The 18,995-nt window shown below is 46.0% G+C and overlaps 3 protein-coding genes across 3 annotated transcripts in view; 2 read left to right on the top strand and 1 right to left on the bottom strand.

Annotated features, from left to right (window-relative positions):
* Window positions 1–9,295, bottom strand: part of LOC134015270 (synaptonemal complex central element protein 2-like) — a 51,186-nt gene extending 41,891 nt beyond the window's left edge. The window contains exons 1-5 of the mRNA XM_062454690.1: window positions 9,097–9,295; window positions 8,713–8,798; window positions 8,484–8,584; window positions 8,152–8,338; window positions 7,630–7,825 (exon numbers count right to left, since the gene is read on the bottom strand). Of these exons, the coding sequence (XP_062310674.1) occupies window positions 7,631–7,825; window positions 8,152–8,338; window positions 8,484–8,584; window positions 8,713–8,784 (555 nt within the window). The 5' untranslated portion in view covers window positions 8,785–8,798; window positions 9,097–9,295 and the 3' untranslated portion in view covers window position 7,630. The remainder of the gene's footprint in view (window positions 1–7,629; window positions 7,826–8,151; window positions 8,339–8,483; window positions 8,585–8,712; window positions 8,799–9,096) is intronic.
* LOC134038109 (glutaryl-CoA dehydrogenase, mitochondrial-like) lies at window positions 1,081–4,748 on the top strand. The gene is made up of 3 exons (XM_062483724.1): window positions 1,081–1,203; window positions 2,453–2,613; window positions 4,094–4,748. The coding sequence occupies exons 1-3, from the start codon at window positions 1,115–1,117 to the stop codon at window positions 4,165–4,167; spliced, it is 324 nt and encodes a 107-aa protein (XP_062339708.1). The 5' UTR covers window positions 1,081–1,114; the 3' UTR covers window positions 4,168–4,748.
* Window positions 9,296–9,306: 11 nt separating the features above from the next.
* Window positions 9,307–18,505, top strand: LOC134015233 (alpha-2-macroglobulin-like protein 1). Its single transcript, XM_062454626.1, has 35 exons — window positions 9,307–9,468; window positions 9,729–9,912; window positions 10,233–10,389; window positions 10,581–10,633; window positions 10,738–10,758; window positions 10,871–11,039; window positions 11,113–11,194; window positions 11,275–11,513; window positions 11,631–11,740; window positions 11,921–12,085; window positions 12,172–12,399; window positions 12,784–12,847; window positions 12,921–13,066; window positions 13,370–13,519; window positions 13,633–13,809; window positions 13,926–13,998; window positions 14,148–14,289; window positions 14,463–14,688; window positions 14,817–14,943; window positions 15,017–15,138; window positions 15,220–15,271; window positions 15,370–15,453; window positions 15,566–15,742; window positions 15,844–15,925; window positions 16,050–16,206; window positions 16,431–16,505; window positions 16,585–16,750; window positions 16,899–17,095; window positions 17,175–17,387; window positions 17,464–17,579; window positions 17,686–17,776; window positions 17,865–17,924; window positions 18,062–18,167; window positions 18,245–18,287; window positions 18,456–18,505. Exons 1-35 carry the CDS (start codon window positions 9,401–9,403, stop codon window positions 18,457–18,459), a joined length of 4,326 nt encoding a protein of 1,441 aa, XP_062310610.1. The 5' UTR covers window positions 9,307–9,400; the 3' UTR covers window positions 18,460–18,505.
* Window positions 18,506–18,995: the final 490 nt, after the last annotated feature.

The following is an 18,995-nucleotide window of genomic DNA, read 5'->3' as shown; positions in this document are numbered from 1 at the left end:
TAATACTTCAGTGAAATAGTAGACTACTGTTTCCGAAAGTAGATGTACTTCCTTAATAATATCAGCTTATATTGTACATTACACATCACAATTGTGTGTCATATCACAAAGTAAAATGAGTAAATAGTTATCACCCTGGCCTCTTTGCTTGTGGCGTTTCTGCAGCTGCCTTGCAGTAAAGCTATAGTTAGCCTAGCTATCCCCCAAGTTAACAGATGCGAAACGAATGTTCTGCCAAAGGTAGTCACGCGTGTTTTCGTGACGTTAGTGACGTAGTGACGTTAGTAACGTCAGTGACTGTGGCTAGCAAATTAGCCACCGTTAGCTTCACTTTTCGCCACAAAAACGTAACTTGAGCCTAAACCATGCAACGGAACGTAAATCCCAATAGAAGCAACTCAATCGCTACCAAGACGAAACTTTTGACACCTAGGTTGTCTATGTAGGCCAAATATTGACTGAGTTTTAGGGGGGCAAAAAGAATAATAATATATATGTGAGAGAACAAAGGTTGTGCTCTCGCCGAAGGCTTGAGCACACCCAATTTACATTTAGTCATTTAGCAGATTGCGCAATTTGATTGCTCATAAGGTGGTGTAAGCTGTTTGATACCCAATAGATCTTAATTAGTAACCAATCTGAGCCTGTGGTTAGAGATCCGCAAGGGCGCCGCCAGGAATTTCGGGCCCCATGGCAAAAATTCAAAGTGGGCCATCATTGTATTATTATATTTTAAATGTATTATACTCGATGATGGTATATATAATATAATTTTATATTACTTTTTGCCTATTTTTTGGGGCCCCTGTCAGTCAGGGGCCCTTAGAATCGTCCTAACTTTTCCCCCCTGTACAGCGCCCCTGGAGATCCGGGGCGAAATGTAATTATGTCATGATTCTACACTGCTACTTAAGCACGTTCAAGAACCCTCAACTGTCCATATTCGTCAACATTCTAACCATAAGATATATAAACACATCTACAGGACGGTTTCTCAACACAGTGCCCTGTTAGGCCCCCTCTCTCCTCCACGCACTGTAGTGACGCGGTTTCCTGTCCCCTCTCTCGTCACCCCAGGATCCAGTTTGGGGTGCCTCTGGCCAGGAACCAGCTGATGCAGAAGAAGATGGCCGACATGCTGACTGAGATCACCATCGGCCTGCAGGCTTGCCTGCAACTGGGCAGGCTCATCGACGACAAGAAGTACGTAGGGGCTGGACACGGCGAACCCTGACTGGTGCTTTTGTAGATGTCAAAAACAACCTCTTAAGAGGACCAAACTCAGATTAAACCACATATATGGAAAAATGTTTTTTTTTAGGTTGAGAGCTTGGATGACTGCAAATTTCCTTCTTCTAAATTCGGATAAAACCGAGGTTCAAATTTTCGGTCCTAAAAAATATAGAAATAATTTTGGTGGTTCCCAAAATTAAGAAAAAAACAGCTGGAGGTAGGGCGTTCTCATATAGAGCACCTCTTCTCTGGAACAAATTACCTGTCTCAATTAAGGAGTCTGATACTGTTTCGACATTTAAAATTAGGTTAAAAACGTTATTGTTTAGTCAATTCTACGACTGTTAAAGGTAAGTATGTTACTAGTTGGAGGCAACGGGGGACGGGTTGTTTCCATCCTTATTCTATAAGTATAACTTATTTTAGAGTTCTCTTCCCCTGGAACAGATTTCATGTTCCAAATGAGGGGGGCTGTCGCTGTCTTGGTGTGTGGTGTTACATCAAATTCCCCTTTTTTGCTCTGTTAAATTGCTGCACCAGTCCACACTTGACAGGTGGGGATCTCATTCTATTATGACTGTAACTGTTAGCTGCTCCTGGCATTCTCTAATCCATGCTCTCCTCTCTCTGCCCCCCCCCCACACACACACACATCCCTTGTAGTGTGGGGGGTTTGAGTTGTCAGTTGACGACCTGCCTGGTCGTCGGTCAGCCAACGCTGGACCTGGTCGCGAGTCTCCCGGTCCTGTCCTACATCTATAAAGTTGAACAATGGATTGTGGTGTTTTAAAAACCCATCGACATTGTATGACTATGTTTAGCCTGTGTTCTGCTCCTCTCTCTCACCAACCGTCTCTGGAGGAGGGGATCCCTCTCTGAATTGCTCCTCCCAAGGTTTCTTCCATTTTTTTCTCCTGTTGAGTTTTTTGGGAGTTTTTCCTTGTCTTCCTTGAGGGTTTAGGTTGGTTGAGGGGCAGTTCTATGGGCATATGTGAAGCCCTCTGTGACATGCTTGCATGTAAAAAGGGCTATACAAATACATTTGATTTGATTTGATATATGTCAACCATCAAATTCATCACATAACATGGGGAGAGAGCTGGCATTTTAGAGAACACAGGGGGCCTGGAAACAAAGAATACCTTGACGGATCAGATGACTCTTAGGTACGGCGTGTAGAAAAGGGGGTGACGTGTGTTGCGGGTTCCTCCCCCGTCAGAGCGGCCCCGGAGATGATCTCCATGCTGAAGAGGAACAGCTGTGGCAAGTCCCTGGACATCGCCCGGCACGCCCGAGACATGCTGGGGGGCAATGGCATCTCCGACGAGTACCACGTCATCCGCCACGTCATGAACCTGGAGGCCGTCAACACCTACGAAGGTGAGGAGGGTGGAGGGGAGGGGAGAGGAGGATGGATGGGTCAGTGCACATTCTCTCCAGCAGGGGGCAGTATGGGAGCACTAGACATGGGAGGAAAGTATTGCTTTTGCCACAATTAAGACCCGCAGAGATCTTTAACCCTTGTGCTGCCTTCGGGTCACATGACCCAAAGGTTCATAACGAACCATCGTTGTGTTTACCCAATTTTACCAGTGGCGATTTCTTTAAGACTGCAAGGGAAGCTCAGCGTCCCCTAAAATTTCAAAAAATTAATGGTCAAATATTTACTATTGTGTTAACATTTTAAATGCGTTAGAACACGTTCATATCGAAGACGAGTTCTTTCAGAATCAGCTACATATATTAGCAGGTCGACTGACTGATTTCCTTCTCATACATTCCCGTAGCGTCACAGTGCATTTCCCTGTTGAAGCTCAGCTTACATGGACTTCAATGGGGCTGCTTTTAACAGTTTTTTTCAGTGCTTCGAAACTATACGGTCATTGGATGAATGCTGAGATTATGTCCTGCCTCGGACGCTCAGCGTCTCTGGGGGTGAATGGAGGAGTGGGCTGGCCTGGACGCTGAGCTTCCGCGTGATGATTGGAGGGTCTGTCGAAAGACTACGTCTCCTTTTGATTGACAGTAATGTTGTACTACAAAAAGTCACCAAAGCTGCAGCAACCTATTTCTTGGTATTTGCTTGGCGAAATTGCTAACCAATTTTCATCATACATTTCATACAATTATACACCACGTTCCTTGTTTCAGTTTAACCTAATTTCCACATTTCCTCCTTGATTAATATTGTTTTGTTAGATCGTTCGTTCATTCATTCAGTAGGCTAGGCTAGTGTCGTAGTGGTGAACTAGCCAGTGAATAGCCAAATAAATAAAACATTTTTAGGATGTAGGCCGAAAATGAGCTTCCCCTCTTTGAAAGATCAGCAGCCGCCACTGAATTTTACCCAATACAAAAACAAATACAAATAATTTTCTTTTAACCTTTGCAATGTGGGGGTCTGAGACAGCCCAACGGTTAAAAGAAAATGCTTCACTTTGTTTTTGTATGCGGTAAATTTGTCGCAATACGACGGTGGGTTACAATGACTCATGGGTCAGAATGACCCGAAGATATCACAAGGGTTAAGACATTCCCTGCAGAACACACGATCTGTATTTTCTTCGCACATTTAGTTTGGTGGATATTCCCATATTATGCATTGCTGCCACCCACCATTCCAAGTGTGTGCTTACATTTACATTTTACATTTAGTCATTTAGCAGACGCTCTTATCCAGAGCGACTTACAGTAAGTACAGGGACATTCCCCCGAGGCAAGTAGGGTGAAGTGCCTTGCCCAAGGACACAATGTCAGTTGGCATGACCGGGAATCTGGCAACCTTCAGATTACTAGCCCGACTCCCTCACCGCTCAGCCATCTGACTCCCTGTGTGCTTATTGTTTCTGGTCTTCCACAGGTACCCATGACATCCATGCTCTGATTCTGGGCAGAGCTATCACTGGACTACAGTCCTTCACTGTGGGGAAGTAGACTGCCAGCAGCTGTTAGCACCTCTACAGACAACAACTAATATAAACCACCCTTCAAACTGCTTCTGAACAATGCTTAAGTAGCTGGCAGGTTGTTGAAATGGACTGTCAACTCTGTATACCATAATGCCAAGGTTTTCTCTCTCCTAAGTTTGTAGATTGTGTACATTAAATCGTTATTTTGAGGGAATAACCAGGTATAGGTTTTAAGAGAAGTTTATCACTGAACCTTTGGGCTGTTGTGAACTATAATTATTTTAGGCAGATTTTCAATTCCGACTAAAGCTATTTTTCTACTCTCAGTCTCAAAGTCCTGACTTTCTGAACATAAGTTAGAAAGTTTCATTATAACCAATTTCAATTAAAAGGGATAAAGTGTTACTTTAGTCAAATGATTTAAAATGTTTTCGGGGGGGGAAACGGTTTAGATTGAGGTCCAGATGTGAACTTGGGACTGAGTCTTCAGATCTGTGTTTGTGAGTACCAAAGTTCAAACTCACAACCTCTCTCATCATTTCTCGTGGTTAAATTTCACTTGAGCATTTTGAGGAAATGTTTTTTGAGGGTTAAGATGTAATCTGTTGGCACCCATGGCTGAGAAATAAAAATGTTAGTGAAACGAAAAGAAAATGCCGTGCAGCAGAGAGAAAATGGAGGAAAACAAAGATCACTATCCACTACAATATCTACAAAGATACACTAACCACCTATAACAAAACCATCCGTCTAGCAAGGAGAGAATATTTCTCCAACATTATTACAGAAAATGCCAGAAATTCCAGAGTTCTTTTCTCCACCATTGACCAGCTGCTAAACACTGTTCCCGCCCCACCTCCGTCCTCAGCAGTTAAATGTGAAGAGCTTGCTTTGTTCTTCAAGAACAAAATAACTTTGATCAGAGCGAGTATTATTAATAGTGGGGTCGAAACTGACATCAGTAGATTCTGCAACATAACCATGAGCACATTTACCTGTATCACACTTAGTGAACTTTCCAAAATTGTCAGCGAATCTAACTCCACAACCTCAGATATTGATCCTATACCCACAACATTCTTTAAGCGAGTGTTTGATAGTGTCTCAGGTCCGGTGCTAGAGATTATAAACACATCCCTTAGAACTGGCGTCTTCCCAGATGCCTTCAAAACAGCTGTTGTAAAGCCCCTATTAAAGAAACCCAAATTGGATAACAGTCTACTTGCAAATTACAGACCAATATCAAACCTTCCATTTATTAGTAAAGTACTGGAAAAGATCGTTTTAGTCCAATTAAATTATTTTCTTGAAGAAAATAACATCCTGTAAGTCTCGCAGTCAGGTTTCAGGAAATATCACAGTACTGAAACTGCTCTCACCAAAATAATTAGCGACCTCAGACTAAACTCTGATGCAAATAAAGTCTCTATCCTTATCCTGTTAGATCTCAGTGCAGCATTTGATACAATTGATCACAACATCCTAATCAATAGACTGGAAAAGCTTATTGGGTTCACGGATAGTGTATTGAACTGGCTGAAATCATATATCACAGGAAGGAAGTTTTATGTTAGTTTAGGTGACCATAGGTCCAAGAAACATGAGAACTGCTACAGGGTTGCTCAAGGAAGCTGCTTAGGTCCATTACTTTTTTCTCTTTATATGTTACCACTCGGCGACATAATCAGAGAACATAACATAGATTTCCATAGCTATGCGGATGACACACAACTATATATATCCACTGAACCCAACGATGCAACGGCCATCAATTCCATTACCAACTGCCTGTTGGCAATAAACAAATGGATGAATGATAACTTTCTTAAATTAAATGAAGACAAAACCGAAGTCCTACTATGTGGACCCAAATCCAAAAGAGAGATGCTTAATAAGAATTTTGGAGGCTTAACCCCCTGTCTAAAACCAGAGGTGACGAGTCTCGGTGTAATCCTGGACTCAGATTTGAATTTCAACTCTCACATTAATAAAGTGACCAAAACAGCTTTCTTTCACCTGAGGAATATAGCAAAGGTACGACCATTCATAAACCAAAATGATGCAGAGAAGTTAATTCATGCTTTTATATCCAGCCGGCTGGACTACTGTAACGCACTTTTCACTGGTCTTCCCAAGAAAACCATTGAAAGACTACAGCTCATTCAAAATTCTGCAGCTAGATTATTAACCAAAACTAAAAGGAGAGAACACATTAGTCCTGTCCTAGCTACTTTACACTGGCTCCCTGTTACCTTCAGAATTGACTTTAAGGTCCTTTTCCTCACATACAAAGCTCTACACGGACAAGGACCTAGCTACATTGCTAACTCCTTTATAAACTACACACCAGCTAGAACACTGCGATCATCAAATGCAGGCCTATTAGAGGTCACCAGAAGCAGTCATAAGAAGATTGGTGATTCGGCCTTTGTCAATTACGCCCCAAAACTATGAAACAAATTACCCATAAATATTAGGGAAGCAAACACTCTAGACATTTTTAAAAGACAGCTTAAAACCTACCTTTTTACAGAAGCATTTAAGTAATTTGATCTCAAAAGGGTTTTCCTACTTTAAAGTTGTTTTCTCTCTTGAACAGAGATCTTATTGGGATTTTAATTTTTGTTTGAATTGTTTATCACTTGTATTATTGTTTTTATTGATTTTATGTAAAGCACCTTGAGCTACAATTCTTGTATGAAATGTGCTATATAAATAAAGTCTTACTTACTTACTTACTTACTTTATGAGCTCATTAACCAGATGTGGTCATGCATGGTTTGAATAAAGCTTTTCTGACCTTAAACATTTTGGGGTTTGTTTCAATTATGTTTTGTTGGGCGCATCAGGTGCCTGGGGTATAAACCTTCAAACAGTAGGTGTGGTCCATTTAATTCAGCATGATTTACTACAATTTTTTTAGCTGGTGTTTATTCTGTCATACTTATCCATGGGAGTTATGTATTTTCAATCAATGCGATTGGGCATGAAGACAACTGGTTCAATGTCTAAACAGCACCGCAGCTTACGTTTTGGACCAGATTTAATGTATTGTGATGTGGTTTACAGTGGAGAGGAACACTAGTTTTATCCCTTCACATGCCATGGATATGTGCTGTCTGCCAGGATATACTTGGATTGAATCTCACAATGACAATGGTAAGGATTTATAGCATCCCTTTTGTTAAGATGGGTTTTTCGGGAGACAATTATTGGGAGAGAGTAAATATCTCAATTTTATTCAAATTGTTTATTACATTTGGCAGTTACACCACATTGACTGTCACACACAAGGCACAAGCCCAAGGTCAACCATGCAAGACTGCCAGTTACAGTATACACACCTGAACGACTTAGACATTGAACCTATCAATAGCACAGTCGAACAGAGGGCCGTGCAGTAATGTCAACAGTCACAACGAACACAATGGGTAGGCTGAACTAGGCCTACAGTATAGGGCAGTCATAGCAGGTGCATGTGTGACAGATCAGAGCCCGGGTCTCTGCTGAAGGCCCATGTTGATGGCGGTCAGGGTGTGGCTGGCTCCCTGCAGCTCTGTGCTGAGCTGGCTGCTCCTCGCCAGCACCTCGGACAGCTCCTTCAGACGGCCCTCCATCACACGGCCGTGCTCGTCGTAGCTCCGGAACATCTGCTCCTTCACCTGCAGGCACACCTCACTCACCTGGACACACACATGCACACACATGCACACACACACCAACGCATGTACACTGGTCAAATGCTCACATACACTGGCACACAAGTGGATCTATTTCAGACATCACTATATAACGTTACACACATACTGTAAATATACCATTTACCATTTCACTTACTGGACCAATTATACATACATCGTCACGGCTGCAGAACCGGTCTATAGTATCCAATATTTGCCCACCAAAGCAAATTCCTTGTTTGTGTACACTTGGCGAATCAACCTGATTCTGATACAAAAACTTGCTATCAAGTTGACGTTGACAGCCAGGACACTTGCCACATCATCACCTTGCTCATCAGCTTGTTCTCAAAGCTGGTCATGATCTCCTGGTCTGTGGCCCTGCTCTGGTTGATCCTCTCTACCAGATTCTGAGCTCTCCTTCCTATCTCCTCTATCCTAGAGTTGAGAGTAAAGGTCAGCTGGCTGGACTCCTCTCTGTCGCTGATGATTGACATGTTGGCACCAGAGTCCTCACTTGCAGCAAAAAAACGAGAAGATTCTTCAGTTAAGCTATTATGTAAAACTCCATATGATACCATTCAAATGTTAAAAAGGTAAAACACTTGAAGGCAACTATCCTAACCACTAACAGCCTATTATGTCACGTCATGAAGCCTACCTTTGCTGTTCATGGCTTTCATCCAGGTCAAATGACAATGTATCATCACCTGAAAGGTCATGCTCAATGCCAGGTCTCGTTAAGGAAGTTGTTTTACGTTCCTATGGAAAAATACATAAGACGTTATTTAATCATATTTCAGGGACGACTACTCAGTTAACGTCAGCCTCATGGAATCACAGCATTTACATTTTTTGGCTAAGACATAAATTACACTACTGTAGCCTACCTTTGCTGTGTAGGTAGATTTTGAAGTTGACTGACGGCCAGGACCTGACTCTCCAATATAGAACTGTTCCATGTTCTGGGGATAAGGTAGCTAGCTTGTAATCCATTGCCTGATATTGTCGATGTTTCGCCTAACTTTACCATGTAACGCTAGTAGTGTTCAGTAGGGCTAGTACAGCGAGATTATCTAGCTAGTACAGATACAGACATTACAGTAGCTAACGGAAAGTTACAGTAGTTAGCTGAGTTGTAGATGCAACAGTAGTACTTTGCTAGTCAATAGCTATTTAAACATTAGTAGCAGTTAGCTATAGCTACTTCAGTTTGTAAATTTGAAATCTGTCAACAACAAAAAAATGCGTTTTGTTACCATCAGTTGGATAAGGACAAAATTCGCTTCTTGCAGAATGTTGTTAACTTCTTCCTAAAAACGACCTTGCCAACTTCAATGCGCGCGAAAAGACAGCGAATGAGCGCACGATAGTCAGGTAGGTTAAATTGGTGGATTTAATCAAAGAGGCGGGAGGAAGACGGTGGGACATCAATTAACCAATTGGGAGTCGTGTTCTTTGCTACAAGTAGATGTATCCAGTGAGTCCTTAGTATTCACCGGTCGAAGAACATTTTCTGACCGATCATTTTCCTCTTTGCGGCTGACCAACACCGACCGTACCGTCTTGGAACCAAAAATGCTCTTCTTCGCTTTAGTGGTTTCTGCGCTTTTGCAAACTGCGACCTCGCGCATGTTCAATGAATCGTAAGTACGCTTTGCCTATTTCCATACCAAACATTTGAAATGTGTAATTGTGTCCTGTATGAGATGAGCAAACTACACTTTAATTTGTTGTGCACACATCGACTACTTGACAACTCAACACCCACATGGTGGCTTGGTTTGTTATCACTCAATGCAGAGTCATGAAATCCATTAACTTGTTGACTCCCGCCGGAGTCGAGACAAGCCTAGATGAGTTGCGTACTTTGGCAGCCAACTGATCCATGTCTTGTCCTCTGTAGCATCTACTTGGTGACGATGAGCTCCCAGGTGGTGGGTGGGAGCATGGAGACCCTGTGTGTCCATGTTCACAAGCCCACGGAGCCCCTTTCCCTCGTGGTGACCCTTCAGCTGGAGCAGGGACAGTTAGCCAGGCTGCTGGAGACCAGCGTCAACAAGGGCTTTTATATCTGTCTCCCCTTTGAGGTATTTTTGTATTCCCCCCCTTCTGTCTGTCCCCCTCCCTCTTACTCTATGGTTCACATGTAAAAACTTAGCTTGTTGACCTAAACTGTTTTGTAAATGTCAAGTTGTGTAGGCCAGTACGCTCCAATAAGTACTGTAGATGGGCTAAGGTCAAACCTTTTTTACGAGCTGAGCCAAGTGCCCTCCATGCTTGACTAGACCTTCATGCATACAGGGCTGTTTCTGGCTTTGGAGGAGTGAACTCCTTTTTTAACCCAATGCTGAGATCTGTAGTCCATGTGTTTTGCCTGCCAAAATGCCCATATCTAGATGTCTTTTAGGTACCCTCTGTGTTGCTTGAGACTGTGGCCACCCTCGGTGTCTCTCTGACTGGATATAAGGACTCGATGAGCAAGGAGACAAAGATCCTCATTACACCCTCTAACTTCATCACCATCATCCAGACAGACAAGCCCATCTACAAACCTGGCCAGAAGGGTAGGTGGTATTCCTGTTGGAGACCCTTCTGATGCGCTTCTTTCCCCCTTTGCTCTGCTTGGCATGGAATACAAAATTGAGTTGACTTGCGCATGGCTAGTCTGTGCCACGCTTGCAGGTCTACAAACATTCCAAGCCTACTGGCTGGATGGCATTGTTCCTGTATGTGATGTTTTCTGACCATTTTCCAGTTCAGTTCCGAGTCGTCTCTCTGACTTCCAGTTTTGGGACGTACAACCAGAAGGTGAGCTACCTCCTGAGACTGCTCCAAGTTTTTGATCCTTAACTTCCTCCAGTAGCTCCATGATCAGTCAACTTTGCTTTACACTGTTTCTCTTTCCCCCCCAGTATCAAACTGTGGCGATTCAGGTAAGACTACTTGGTATTTGAAGGACTAACCCCAGACAGGCAAGCCATTTTCTGGAGATGCCCCTCCCCTCTGACGCTAAACACACTTTCTGCATTTCTGACGGGTGCCCAGGATCCCAACTCCAACCGCATCGCTCAGTGGCTGGACCTTTCAACGGTCAGTGGCATGCTGGACCTCTCCCACCCCACCACAGCAGAGGCCCCTCTGGGCCGATACATCATCACCGTCTGGAACGAGAAGGGGGAGCAGACCTCCACTGGCTTCGACCTCAAAGAATATGGTCAGAATGGGCCCTGTGTGTGTTCAAGCCCCTGGTGATGGTTGGTTCTGCTCTAACACTGTCTCAATTCCAGTTCTGCCCAAGTTCGAGGTCACGGTGTCTCTGCCCAGCGTCACCATCCTAGACACTGAGGTCACACTGAGGGTGTGTGGAAAGTAAGTTCTACAGAAACCTTGGGTCACGTGACTCCGTTAGACCAGTTTTGGTATTAAGCTGAGTGTGTGCTGGTCCTCAGGTACACGTATGGGAAGCCTGTCCTGGGCTCGTTGAGGGCTGAGGTCTGCAGGAACAACTACTATTCTATTTGGGGTCACCCAGAAGGAGGCTCAAACATCTGCGAGAAGTATAACCTGGGTTTGACTGATCCAAACGGCTGTGCGACACAAGTGGTGGACTTGACTCTGTTCAGACTGGACCAATATGGGTATCAGGATGTCTTTGAGGTGCAGGCGGAACTAGAGGAGAGTGGGACAGGTAAGGGGAGGAGACTGGGTCAGTGACGTGGCAAAGGGAGATGCTGACAATGTTGGAGCCTATTCATGGTGCTCAAACGGATGTTTTCTTCCCTGACCTGGTCTGTCCTTCCACCAGGGGTTGTCATGAAGGGCAGTGGCAGTGCCGTGTTCACCAGCACTATCAGAGATGTCACGTTTGAGGGTGTCCCCTCATACTTCAAACCTGGCATCCTTTTCCAGGGCAAGGTGACCGCTCGACCGTCAGCCGTAGTAGAACTATGCGGCACATGATCAATTTCACATTTTTGAAATGGTCACTGCTCCAAGCCATGTATACAGTTGGATATGCGATTTTGGTTTCTAATGAAAAACTAAGCCGACAGCTTTGGTGTTGTGCTGCAGTCATCTGTGTCCTGTGATTTCCAGATCAAGGTGGTGGGCCCAGACCTCTCCCCCGCTGCTGACGAGTTGGTCTACCTGATCCTGAATACAGATGGGCAGTCAGAGAACTGGACCCTTACCACAGACAGCAGTGGCATGGTGTCCTTCTCTCTGGTCACCACCACCTGGAAGAATGGTGCATCTCTGGAGGTCTGCCTGCCACCCCCCCCCCCCCTACCCAGGTGACCTTGTTTAGCACGTAACTTCCACCCCTGGCTTTCTTGTGCTGTATTCAGGCCCGCTCCACGTTGGAAGCGTTGTCTTTTGGACTGACACGCACGCCAGTATACAGCTCAGCCTACCACTACATCACAGCCTTCTACTCCAAGAGCAGGAGCTCTGTATCTCTCCAGTATGCCAACCAGAGCTTATCCTGCGACGCTGACGCCGTCTTACTCGCCTCCTACACTGTCAAGGGGAAGGAACTCGATAAGGGCCAGAAGACTATGGACTTCTTTTATATGGTGAGATTCTAGATGAGACCGTTGTCTTAACATGGCACCAAAAAGGGAATGGTCTCAAACTGAACTTAAGATGGCGTAGCATGCTTTACGTAAGCAAGCAGAGCTAAGATGGGTTCACAGCCTGACCTGGGTGTGGAGTGGTTGTTTGCTTAGATTCCATTGACAAAGCATAGGGGGGCAGGTGGCTGAGCGGTTAGAGAATCGGGCTAGTAATCAGAAGGTCGCTGGTTCGATTCTCGTGTCGAATGACGTGTCCTTGGGCAAGGCACTTCACCCTACTTGCCTCGAATGTCCCTGTACTTTAAGTCGTTCTGGATAAGAGCATCTGCTAAATGATTAAATGTAAATGTAATAAACTTTGTCTGGTATTTGTGTGTCCTGTAGGTGATGTCCAGAGGCAGTGTGGTGAGAAGTGGGCGTCTCCCCGTGTCTGTTGTGAAGAACTCAGGTACAGTCGAGGAGCCTTGTCACATTTACTGTAACTTTTCCTGTAGGTTGATCATACTGTCAACTGTCTCTAGAAAACCGAGGGACTTTGCGTGTGCCACTTGAGCATGTTGATGAGCTTGCCCCAGTGGCACAAGTGGTTGTGTACACAATCATGCCCAATGGAGTGATTGTGGCCGACAGCATGGACTTCCCTGTCGAGCTCTGCCTCAAGAACAAGGTATGCTTGTCTCCACCGCCTGTGTAGAACCCAGTCATAGATGCATGGTCCCCACTAGGGTTCAGAATTTGACCAGTAATCTTTAGTTGTCAGATTGTTCAGGATTCCACTTGGATGACTGATCAGACCCCACCCAGACAGTAAAATGCTTGAAGCCCTCTGAAAAGGAAGTGTGTAGTGGGGGGGTACGCGGATGTGGTCAGCATCGCCAGAATTGTACAATAAGAGGGCTTCCTAACCTCAACCAACAAACTTTCCATACATGTGTATTGGCTATGCTAAGTTTATGCTGTGTGTGTGCAGGTGTCTCTGCAGTTCTCCTCGCTCCAGGCACTACCTGGAGGGACTGTGTCCCTGATGCTGAAGGCTCAGCCAGGCTCCCTCTGTTCCGTCAGGTCCATCGACCAGTCAGTCCTGCTGCTACAGCCTGGAGAGGAGCTCAGCAGCCAATCGGTACCCTGCCGCTCTTATCTGACCACATGCTCTGGAACCATCTTGACAAGTGCCTGCTCGTATACTGCGTGCGTTTTGATCGTTGCAGTGACCCTTTGTTTCTCTGTATGCAGGTGTATAGCCTACTACCGTTCTACAAGTTGTCAGGCTACAATTACAATATCGAAGACCCTGAATCCAACCCATGCACACCTGAGGGACCCTTGAACCCCTTTCCCTTGCCAGTGGACAGGCGATTAGGCCACTTCTGGATTTTTAACAACAGGGTCGATGTTTATCGAGTCTTCAGAGTAAGTGCTATCAAGGGATGGTATTTCTTGTTTTCAAGCAAAAATTTAAGTGGCTAATTTTTTTTTAACCCTGATTTTTGTAGTTCAATACAAGTCTTTTGTCTTTCTTTTTTTAGGATATAGGCATGAAGATCATGACCAACTCTGATGTGCAGATGCCTTTTGACTGTACATCCTACCCTTACCCTGGTATGTTCATGCAGAATAATCATTTCAACCATGCACATCACATTTATACTGGGTTCAGGTTTCATAAGTTAACCTTCAGCATTCTATGACCAGAGATTCTCCCCAGACATGTTGGGACTGACCATGAACCCCAAAACATTCTCTCCCAGTGCTGAATGCTATGCAGAGAGAGCCTCAGGCTGCACCCCTAGTGTTGAATGCCCCCATCAGTGGTTCAGCTGACGTGGTCCGAGAAGAGACACTGCGAACATACTTCCCAGAAACCTGGATCTGGGACATGGTGCCTGTTGGGTAAATCACCTGCCGATATGAGCATTCAATAGACGCGTTGTAGTTTTGGTATAAAGTACAGCGTCAATTACAATGCTTGGACCAACCTTGAATTGTGACATGTTGAACGTGTCAACTACTCTTGAGGTGCTGTTAGATTCTTCAGACTAACCCAGCATGTTCTCCCCCCCCAGAGACTCTGGCACCATGACGGTTGAGAAGACCGTCCCTGACACCATTACCACATGGGCTTCTGGAGCTTTCTGCACGTCCCCTGGGGGTCTGGGTCTGGCGCCCAGTACGACCCTCACAGCCTTCCAGCCGTTCTTCGTCAGCCTCACCTTACCGTTCTCAGTCATCCGCGGCGAGGTGTTCGCCCTCCGGGCCACCGTCTTCAACTACCTCTCCACGTGCATCATGGTAAATGAGGAGCTCCTTGTCTTGCGGCAGCCTGAAGGAGGCGGGGCTCGACTACTGGTGTCACTAAGCAACGACTGGTTCTTTGTTTTTGAGGATGAAGTGTCCTGAATGTCCTATCTGCTCCTTAGGTGAAAGTGACCGTGTCACAATCAGACCAGTTCAGCATCACATCCTGTGTTGACTGCCAGTACCAGCTGTGTCTGTGTGCCATTGAGAGCAGAACTTTCCAGTGGCTCATCACCCCCACCGCTCTAGGTGAGGAGGGGGGAATATGAGCTTTGTAGGCACTCGATCATGCAAGACTTGACCCTTGATGGTGTTTGACTAGGGGAGGTGAGTGTGAAGGTGAGCGCAGAGGCCATAAAGACCGTTGTTCGCTGTGGCAAAGGCCTGCCCACTGTTCCCAAGATGGGCCGCATTGACACGGTGGTCCAGACATTCTTGGTGGAGGTGAGTTGCTGCTGCGTCAATGTTGTGGGTTCAAGCCCATATGAACTCAAGGATGTTAAGATTTAATGTCTTTACCTGTAGGCTGAGGGGATCCAAGAGACTGTCAGCTACAATGCTCTCCTCTGCCCTGCAGGTGAGCCTGCTACTAACACTGGTCTAATATCAACACTGGTGGCTTGCACATGTTGACGCTTCTAATGGGTAATGCTCTTGTCCACTTGCTGTCTCCAGCGGGTCCAGTAGAGGAGACGATCTCTCTGCAGCTGCCAGCTGAGTTTGTGATTGGATCAGCCAAGGCCTCGCTCTCTGTCCTGGGTAAGAACCTCCAGTACTGTATACTCACCCTTCAGTACTGCTGCCACTTGGCAGCATCGGTTGCAATTCTTTTAATTGGCTCCAATAAAGACCACCTGGCGCCTCCTCCCAGGTGACCTGATGGGCAGGGCCTTGAGGAATGTGGGCAGCCTGCTGGCCATGCCCTCCGGTTGTGGAGAGCAGAACATGCTTCAGTTCGCCCCCAACGTCTACATCCTGGAGTACCTGCGGAGCACCCATCAACTGACCACTGAGATCGGGCTCAAGGCCGTCGTCTTCCTGCAGGGTGGTGAGTCCGAGGCACAAGCCGGTGGGAAGGCTTGAATGACTGGCTTCCAGTGGTGACGTGTTTTCACCTGTTGGGTTTGGATTCTCTTTTTTTTTATTCAGGTTATCAGAATGAGCTCAACTACAGACATACTGATGGATCGTACAGCGCCTTTGGCCAGAGGGATGAGTCTGGCAACACGTGGTGGGTCTGCTTGGTCGATCTAGATGCCCGAGATGCTGTAGTAGCAAAATGAATCCCATTTCTCAACTGGCTGTAGCACATGTTTGGCTGGCTGCCGCCATCTGAGTTTCGTTTGTGGCCACAGGTTGACCACCTTCGTAATGAAGTCTTTCGGAGGGGCGAGTCCTTTAGTTTTTATCGACCCCGTCCACATCACCATGGCGAAGTCCTGGTTGGCCGGTCTGCAGCAGCCTAATGGCTGCGTCACCTCTGTGGGGAAGCTCTTCCACAATGACATGCAGGTAAAGGCAGAAGGATCAGGTTGACTATTCACTACCTGGCCCTGATTTGTACAGCGTGACCGTCGTGACCTGACAAGGCTTTAAGCCTTTGACCAAATCGGTGTCATCTAGGGACACAACATTTAATCCCACATACCTGGCCATGTTATGACCACCTGAAACGAAGCGCCTCTGTCGAAGCCCTGTTGGCCAACTTGGTTCCCGTTTTGTCTTGTGACTTTCAGGGAGGCGTGAGTGACGACGTGTCCCTGACTGCCTACGTCACTGCAGCTCTGCTGGAGCTGGGCCATGACACCACTGTAGGTGGAGACAGTCTACAGTATTGCCGTAACCTCCCTGCAGTCACACCCCTTACCCTAACTGCTTGTCTGTCTCCAGGACCCCATGGTGGTGACCTGTCTGGGCTGCTTACAGACTGCGATAGCCAACCCAGTGGCTAACCTCTACACTGTAGCCCTGCTCTCCTACACCTTCACCCTGGCAGGAGACCAGGACACACGGAGCATGCTGATCACCCACCTGGACCAGGCTGCCCAGATCACAGGTACCTGGCTAGACTGGCCTGGCTGGTTGGTGCCCATGGGTTAGGACCATGGAACAACTGGTGTAGATTCAGAGGGGCCAATGATGAGAAGCAACGGTTGGGTCGTGTGTGAGAACTGTTCCTGATGCTGAGAACACGCCCTCCACAGATGGTGCTCGTCACTGGGAGGGAACGGCCACTCCTGGGACTGGCCTGAACTCCATCGCCGTGGAGATGACCTCGTACGTGCTGCTCGCGCTTCTCTCCGGACCGGTGATGGAGGGTTTTGGCTTGGACTACGCATCCAGCATCGTCCTCTGGCTGGTCAAGCAACAGGACCCCAATGGAGGCTTCTCTTCTACACAAGTAGGGATGCCTACATTCCACTGAAAAAAACCAAACAACTCCATATACTATAACATTGTCTATTGACCTTTTTCACCAGGACACAGTGGTGGCACTGCAGGCCCTGGCAAAATACGGTGCTGCCACCTACAGTCCAGGAGGTGCTACTACAGTGGTGGTGACCTCTGGTGGCTGGAGGCAGGACTTCAGGGTGGACCAGCAGAACCGCCTGCTGTACCAGGAACAGCCACTAGAGCAGGTTCCTGGAGAGTACCTGATCAGGGCTGAAGGGGAGAGCTGTGTGTTTGTCCAGGTCAGACTGTACCCCCTTAGTTACCATCACCGACCTTACTGCAGTTGTGTAACCTCTGACTTCCAACCTGTTCCAGATCGCTCTGTATTACAACACCCCCCCTCGTCCAGACGTCTCTGCCTTTGCTGTGACAGTTGAGGTGGTCGATAGGTGTGAACCCAATCCCTCCCTCATCTTGGTGGTTAAAGTCAGGTACTGGCCCTCTTTGACCAAGCCAACTGGAATAACATCCTTAAAGCTACAAGTATAGTTTAAGCACGTGGACTGACGTGACTTTATTTCAAATTGTCTTTTGTAGGTACAGTGGTCTCCGGAATGAGACCAACATGGTTATTATTGACGTCAAACTGCTTTCCGGCTTCGTCCTAGACAAGACCTCAGTGAACCCTGTGAGTTCAGACGTTTTGTGTTCACTAGAAGTGGCTTGATACCTCTACACTACCATCCTACTGTAATGTTCGCATTGTGTTCCTCCAGATGAAGACTTCAAAGCGTGTTGATGAGAAGGATGGACATGTGATCATCTATGTAGAACGGGTAGGTGAACCCTAGGCTGAACTGGAACTACTGGTCCAGTCATCTACAAACACAGCTGTAAAAATGACACTACTTTCAAATGGGTGCATTGCCAGTATTGATTTAATTGCAGTCTAATGCAAGGCCTTGTTTTCCAGCTGAAGCGAATGGAGACCATGTCCTACACGCTCGTCATGGTGGAAGACTTTCCTGTCAAGAACCTCCAACCTGCTGTGGTCAAAGTCTACGACTATTACCAGAAAAGTATGAATGTACACCGGGCACACGCACAATGGGCTATCATGTGCCTTTTTGCTCAATTTCCATGCATCTTTCCTCAGGTGACGAGGCGGTTAGTGAGTACAGCTCTACCTGTCTAAGTAAGTTGATCAATCTCTGCTTCACTGCAGTTCCTGCCCCCCACTGTACTTAACGTTGCCTTTTGATTACTGCTTACTGTAGATTGTTACTGAAATGGGACAGTAGGATGTCTCACCGTAGCAACAAGCATTTTGAGGGGTTCATGTGCAACTTCTGACTTTATTTCCACAGGTGATGTGTAACATGATGGACATCTGCATAACATTTCTTGTATCTGACCAATAAAAGCTTTTATATAATCTGCTCTACTGTGTTTCTCTACACCCACCAATTTTTATTTTTTTTGCTTTAGTTTGCTGCTGAAGATCAAAGGCACTACTTTTTGCCGTGTATTACATAATGTTGCCCGACTTGTGACAACTTTTTGTTCAGTAAACACTTAACTGCGTAATAAGCCCTGGGAGAGGGGCATCAGAATGACCTTTGTTGAAGGGAGATATAATTCACTTACTGATCAACATTGACAAACGTGATTCATAAAGCCATCCATGTCAAATAGGCTAAATGACGCGTATCTTCCACTGTGTCCACTTATCATTAACAACGCCGGCATGCTTGTAATATGCCTATAGGAATTGTACTACTTCCATGTATTTAGTTTTGAGTTCTGTCAAATTGAATCTCGCACTGAATTTGCTTAGTCGCAAGATTCCACGATGACATGTATTGCGTCACCATATTTCTATATTTCACTTGATAGTATTTGGGTAC

Source organism: Osmerus eperlanus, chromosome 2 (genome assembly GCF_963692335.1).
Source record: "Osmerus eperlanus chromosome 2, fOsmEpe2.1, whole genome shotgun sequence".
NCBI classification, from domain to species: Eukaryota; Metazoa; Chordata; class Actinopteri; order Osmeriformes; family Osmeridae; genus Osmerus; species Osmerus eperlanus.
Note: the sequence above shows the minus strand (reverse complement) of the source record. Positions and strands in the feature narration are given on the sequence as shown.

What these genes read in the sequence shown, in the direction of transcription:
- LOC134038109 (XM_062483724.1), top strand. Translation starts at nt 1,115, where the DNA reads ATGCAGAAGAAGATGGCCGACATGCTGACTGAGATCACCATCGGCCTG. An exon ending in AGGCTCATCGACGACAAGAA is followed by an intron (nt 1,204 to 2,452) that starts GTACGTAGGGGC and finishes CTCCCCCGTCAG; the next exon opens with AGCGGCCCCGGAGATGATCT. An exon ending in GGCCGTCAACACCTACGAAG is followed by an intron (nt 2,614 to 4,093) that starts GTGAGGAGGGTG and finishes GGTCTTCCACAG; the next exon opens with GTACCCATGACATCCATGCT.
- LOC134015233 (XM_062454626.1), top strand. Translation starts at nt 9,401, where the DNA reads ATGCTCTTCTTCGCTTTAGTGGTTTCTGCGCTTTTGCAAACTGCGACC. An exon ending in TGGGACATGGTGCCTGTTGG is followed by an intron (nt 14,290 to 14,462) that starts GTAAATCACCTG and finishes CTCCCCCCCCAG; the next exon opens with AGACTCTGGCACCATGACGG. An exon ending in ACCTCTCCACGTGCATCATG is followed by an intron (nt 14,689 to 14,816) that starts GTAAATGAGGAG and finishes TCTGCTCCTTAG; the next exon opens with GTGAAAGTGACCGTGTCACA.